Source organism: Empidonax traillii, unplaced genomic scaffold, assembly GCF_003031625.1.
Source record: "Empidonax traillii isolate 1590-97213 ecotype Southwest subspecies unplaced genomic scaffold, ASM303162v1 scaffold1851:size166798, whole genome shotgun sequence".
In the NCBI taxonomy this organism is placed as follows: domain Eukaryota; kingdom Metazoa; phylum Chordata; class Aves; order Passeriformes; family Tyrannidae; genus Empidonax; species Empidonax traillii.
Window position 1 is genome coordinate 83,751 of NW_020957044.1, and position 5,367 is coordinate 89,117.

The window sequence follows — 5,367 nt, forward strand, 5'->3', positions numbered from 1 at the left end:
CCAGCCCCGGGGTGTCCCCCCCCCCTCCCCATCCTTAGGACTGTGTGGTGTCTTTTTAGAGCATTAGCGACTCTTCCTTTGTACCGTGTACAGTAGATTATTTATTTTGTTATTTTGGAATAAAACTTTATTTTATGGCTTACCTTCCTGCCCGCCCCCCCCCTGTCCCCCAGCCCGCTCCAGCCTGGGGGGGTGGGGGGGGTTGGTGGACGGCTCAAAACCCCAAAGCAAGCGCTGACCGTGGGGGTGCGAGGGGGCCGCGTCCCCCTCCGTGGGGGTCCTGGTGTCCCCCCCCTGCCGGGCACCGGGCTGGCACCTCCGCCCCAGCGCCGTTCCCGCTGCCGCCTCCCGCCCCCGCGGTGACTCATCCCGGCGGCGTGGGCTGGGGGCACCGCGTGCGGCTGCCGGTGCCCCCCACGCAGGACGGGGCCCCTGTGCCTGCACCCCCTCACCCGCGGACCCCGGCGGGGGTGGGCAGCAAGGCACGGCTTGGGGGGAAAGGGGGGGCCAGGGTTACCCGAATCCCCCTTCCCCAAAGCCGCCCCCCCCTCCCCAGCTGGAGTTTCCACCCCAGCACGAGTGGTATCAAAATCCACGAAGCCAGACGAGGCTGGGCGAGAGTGGGGGGGGGGTCCCACTGCGATGCCCCCCGCTCCCCACAGCTCAGCCCCACTCAGGCGTGCCCGGGCCGGGCGCTGTCATCCCACCGCGCCTCCCCCAGCCCCCAGCAGGAGGGGCTGGAATTGGGGTACTCGCTGTGCTGCGGGGGGGGCGCGAAGGGGGGCAACAGGGACACGTCCTGCAGGAACTGATCCAGGTCCGAGCTGGACGGCGGCTCCATGCTGGGCGACATCCTGGGGACAGGGGGAGCAGGGTGAGCGGGGGGATTGAGGGGGCTTCCTCCCCACAACCCCTCCTTCCCTCCATGCTTACCACCGCGGGGGGCTCTGCAGCGGCGCCTCCACCACGCCCGGGAACGGGGGCAGCTCCGGCATCTCCTCGTCCTGCAGCTCCGGAGAGGGACCCCCAGGCAGCAGCTGCGAGGCCTCCCCAGGCAGGTACTGGTTGGGCATGAAAGGTCTGGGGGGACAAAGAATGGGGGGGCTGATACAGACCGTGGGGTACCTCGGGGTACTCACCAGCCCCAAGGCATGGGGGGTGCAGTGCTTGGTTTGGGGGGGCTGGCAGAGCACTGGGAGCACTGGTCAGCTGGGGACGGCCCCTCCAGGTCTGTGTGCCCAGGGTGGGGGGGGAAAAATGGGGAGCAGGGCCCCCCCTCCAGCCACGTGCCAGGTCTTACCCAGGGGTCCTGAAGGTGGGGTCCTGGCAGAGGGGCAGCGCTGGGTCCATACTCAGGGAGGGTGGGAGAATTGGAGGTGTCCTGTGGAGAGGGGGACACTCAGAGTGGGGGCCACACCCCCTGACCCTGCCTGGAGGTGGTGGGGGGCTCACCATGACCCCCCCACCCTAACCCAGCCCCGCTCCTACCTGGGGAAGGGGGTGAGGCTGTCAGGGACCATCACGTTGATGTTGCTCTCCGGGTAGCCCGGGGGGACGGGCTGGGGGCAGAAGGGAGTGGGGGGGCTGCAGTGCAGACACCGAGGGGTTCAGATTGAGTGGGGGGGGGCTCTGCCACAGCCCCCCGCCCCCCAGCCCAGCAGGCCTGGCCCTGCCCAGCGCTGGGCACTCACCAGAGGGAGCCTGGCAGTGGCTGCAGGTTCTCGGGGCGCAGCTCGGGCTGCGGCACGGGCAGGGTGAACATCGGCGCAGGGGGGGCCCCCATGCTGCTCGGGGGCTGCTGGTCCCTGCAAGAGCACATTGTCCCCATCAGCACCGCCGGGGCCAGGCTCCAGAGGGGCTCCTGTGCCAGCGGGTGGTGGGAGCACAGACCCTGGCCCATGTGCACACACCCCCAGCACGGCACAGCCACGGCCTCGCACCCACCTTTCGCTTTCCACCGTCATCTTGATGGCAGTGGACACGTAGCCCCGGCCGTCCTTGCCCGTCTGCTCTTCTGCTCGGGGGGGGAGAAGCAGCCATGACCCACCAACCCTGAGCCACCACCTGGCCATGCCCTGCCAACCCTCTTTGCCAGCACCGGCCGCCCCCACCAGCCCTGGGATCGCCCGGGTGAGACCCCAGACCCCCCCCCGGCATCGCTGGGGCTCAAAGGGGCAGCCCAGGCCCCACCCCAGCTGCCCCCTCTCACTGTTGTAGTGGCTCCCGAAGGCCTGGTCCTTGGGGGTGTTGGGGTACAGGTTGCGGAGCTGCCCCAGGTCCCGGATGCGGTCGCCGAGGGAGCGGATGGACAGGTCCTTGGCAGAGAAGGGCTGGATGTTCTCCACTTGGCTGGAGCCTGAGGGAGGGGGGACACAGCACAGGGCTCCAGCATCACACCCCATAGCCCCGAGCCACAGGGCCAGCCCCCCTCACAGCACCCGACCCCCCTCTCACCGTCCTTGCCCCGGCTGACGTAGGCGATGGTGACGCCCCCGATCTCGGAGTCGCTGAAGCGGAGCAGGAAGGTCCCGTCCGGCTCCGTGCTCAGCAGTTTGCAGACGTACTGCTTGCTGATGAAGCCGATGATGAGCCTGGAGGGGGTGCACAGATGGGAAAGTGGGACCAGGACCCCCCCAAGGGTGGCGGGCTGGGACCAGAAACCCCCCCCTCCCCCCCAGGCCCAGTCCCAAAGGCACCCACCTGTCTGACCAGTAGCTTTTGAGGCATCTCTTGGTGAGGTCAAGGACTCCATCAAACCACTGCCAGAAGGTGAATCCCCGACCAGGGAGGATCTCCTGGGGCAGAGAGAGGCCGTGAGGCTCCCCAGGGCTACTCTGGCCCCTGCCCACCCTGCCCAGCCCTCCCAGTCACCTTGTTGAACTGGGCCCAGGAGACGTTGCGGCTCTGGAAGTCCTCGAGGCTGGCGCTGTGGTCGTTGAAGATCTTCTGGGCCAGGAAGAAGTAGTGCTCCTTGAGGAGCCCTTTGCTGGTCTGCACCTCTGCCATGAACTTCAGGTTCAGGGTGTCACACATCTTCTCCCAGGGCACCCGCTCGGCCACCACGAAGGGCACCCGCTCCTGTGGCCGGGCAGGGGGGGCATCAGGACAGGACCCCCCCCACACCTGTCCCACCCAGTGCCAGGGCTCCCATTCCAGTTTGAGGCCGTTCCCTCCAAAGCCCACCCGGCCCTGGGTCCCAGATTCTTCCCTCGGGCTCGTGGCACTCACGATCTCCGAGAAGGCGTTGTCCCACAGCACGGTGGCTTTGGCGTTGTTGTCCTGGTTCCCGTGGACAATGACCACGATGGGCAGAGACAGCACCTGGGGCAGAGAACAGCCCCCCTCAGCCCCCTGAGCTGAGCAGGGTGGCTGCCCTGGGACCATCCCAGCCCAGCACGGGGGTCCCCCAGGGGAGGAATCAGCACATCCAGCCCCACATCCAGCACATCCATCTCCCTCCCCGGAGAGGGGCCGGTACCTGGAGCTGGATGGAGGCGTTGCTGGGTGCCAAGGCCACGGTGGTGCTGAATAGGACGGCACATTTCTCCTCCGTCACCGACTCGGAGCCCTTCCGCTCGCAGCGCTTGATCTTCTTCAGCAGCTGGGGAGCCAGAGCTGAGCATCACCAGCCTCGGCACCCCCAGAAACCCCTGGGAGCCGCCGGCGGAGCCCCCGCCCGGCCCCTTGCCAGTGGCACTCACCACATTCTTGAAGTTGGCGCAGCAGATCCCGCTGGTGGGGTTGGTCTCCAGGGCCACCACGTTGTGCATGATCTCCCCCGTGCTCTCGCTGGGCAGAGGAGGGGTCAGGGGGGGCGTGGCGGTGGGGAAGCCCCCTCGCCCCCACGCCAGCCGCTCACCTGGGCGTGTTGCTGGGGGTGCTGAGCGACAGCTCCCGCGCCTGCTTCTCTGTCACCATGTCAGCCCGCACCATGGAGGGCTTGGGCGTTGCCTTCATCAGCCGGGGGCCCAGCAGGAACCGGACGCTCGCCTGGAACTTGGTCTGGGTCTTCAGCACCTGCGGGGGCTGCTTCTCCACCAGGAAGGAGCTGGGGGACAAGGGGACACCGTGATGCCCCGCCAGCTCTGCCACCAGCCCCTGCAGGCCCACCTGGCTCACCACGGCCCCTCAGGCTGTTACCTCTTGACCAGGCTGGACAGCACCTCGCTGAAGCGCTCCAGCAGCCGGGGCAGCAGCTCGGGCCCCAGCTCCGCGCTCGCCGCCATCACCTGCTGCTGCAGCTGGAAGTAAACCTCGACCAGGTCCTCGCACCTGCAGAAAGGGGGACCCTCAGCGCCAGACCACCACTCACCCAGACCCCCCTGGGCTGCTGGAGGGAGCAGGGGGTTGCTTGGGGTCCCCCCATCCCCGCCCTGTGCCCCCTCACCTCTTCTGCAGTGGCGCCAGGTTCTCCTCAAAGACGGCCCCGTTCCCCGCCAGCTGCTGTTGCCTCTTCCAGATCTGGATCCTCTTCAGGACCTGCTGTTTGACCACCTCCAGCTCCTTCACGGCCTCCAGGATGAGGGTGGGCAGCTCCTGGGGGGCAGCGCCGGTCCCCGCCCTCCCCTCGCCCACGGGGCTGTCCCGGAGCGCCTGGATCTCCCGGACACGGTGCTGCAGCCGCTGCAGCCCCACGCTGAACTTCAGCTCCTCCTGCCGCCGGTGGAAGCTGAGGGGCAGGTGGTGCTCCTGGGGCAGAGCAGAGCGGGCTCAGCGGGGTCTGTGGTCGGCCCCGTGCCTTGGGGCACGAGGGAGGGGGCAGGGACCACCCACCCGCTTGAGCACGGCGGCCTTCTCGCCCTCCAGGACTGCTCTCAGCACGGCCACCAGCCGCAGCGGGTCCCGCCGATAGGTGCTCTGGGGGCAGCCAAATGTGGGGTGTTGGGGGGGGGGGAGCAGGACACGTGCCCCCCGTTCCTGCCCCCTCCCACCCCAGCCCCTTCCCACAGCACCAGGCCAAGGCGACTCGGGGGTCCCACAACCACCGTGGAGCTGATTTCCAGCTTTCAGAGCACTTTAAACTGTTCATAGAACCACAGAATGTCCAGAACTGGACAAAACGACAAAGCAAGGGGAACTCTCCATTTCTGTGAGCGTTTCCTCGAGCCTTGCCGGCCCGACACCTGGGAGAGACTCTGAGCTGCCCTGGGCGGAGCTGCCCTGGGTGGATCGATGCCTTCCACTGAAAACAGCGGAAAGGGAGGAATTCCCCCACTGCCTCCAGCTCCTGTGCCCTATGCCAGCTCCTCCAGCCTTCACGCATTTCCCAAATTAGCTACTTCCCAAAACAGCAGCAGCACACAACGGGGAACAGCCGTGCTGTGCTCTCCTCCCCAAAAGTTGTGACTAAAGCTGACCCCTTCCCAA

General features: G+C 67.4%; 2 protein-coding genes across 2 annotated transcripts in view; one reads left to right on the plus strand and one right to left on the minus strand.

Annotated features, from left to right (window-relative positions):
• The window catches only part of NAB2 (NGFI-A binding protein 2), a 4,798-nt gene extending 4,435 nt beyond the window's left edge, over positions 1–363 (plus strand). The window contains exon 3 of the mRNA XM_027908808.1: positions 174–363. Coding sequence (XP_027764609.1) covers positions 174–363 — 190 coding nt within the window. The remainder of the gene's footprint in view (positions 1–173) is intronic.
• STAT6 (signal transducer and activator of transcription 6) overlaps positions 82–5,367 on the minus strand; it is a 10,607-nt gene continuing 5,321 nt past the window's right edge. Inside the window, exons 3-19 of the mRNA XM_027908809.1 lie at positions 4,774–5,014; positions 4,388–4,689; positions 4,141–4,272; positions 3,860–4,048; positions 3,702–3,789; positions 3,479–3,601; positions 3,229–3,321; positions 2,872–3,078; positions 2,701–2,795; positions 2,455–2,591; positions 2,210–2,356; positions 1,945–2,014; positions 1,692–1,805; positions 1,489–1,584; positions 1,301–1,381; positions 934–1,080; positions 82–854 (exon numbers count right to left, since the gene is read on the minus strand). Coding sequence (XP_027764610.1) covers positions 674–854; positions 934–1,080; positions 1,301–1,381; positions 1,489–1,584; positions 1,692–1,805; positions 1,945–2,014; positions 2,210–2,356; positions 2,455–2,591; positions 2,701–2,795; positions 2,872–3,078; positions 3,229–3,321; positions 3,479–3,601; positions 3,702–3,789; positions 3,860–4,048; positions 4,141–4,272; positions 4,388–4,689; positions 4,774–5,014 — 2,443 coding nt within the window. The 3' untranslated portion in view covers positions 82–673. The remainder of the gene's footprint in view (positions 855–933; positions 1,081–1,300; positions 1,382–1,488; positions 1,585–1,691; positions 1,806–1,944; positions 2,015–2,209; positions 2,357–2,454; positions 2,592–2,700; positions 2,796–2,871; positions 3,079–3,228; positions 3,322–3,478; positions 3,602–3,701; positions 3,790–3,859; positions 4,049–4,140; positions 4,273–4,387; positions 4,690–4,773; positions 5,015–5,367) is intronic.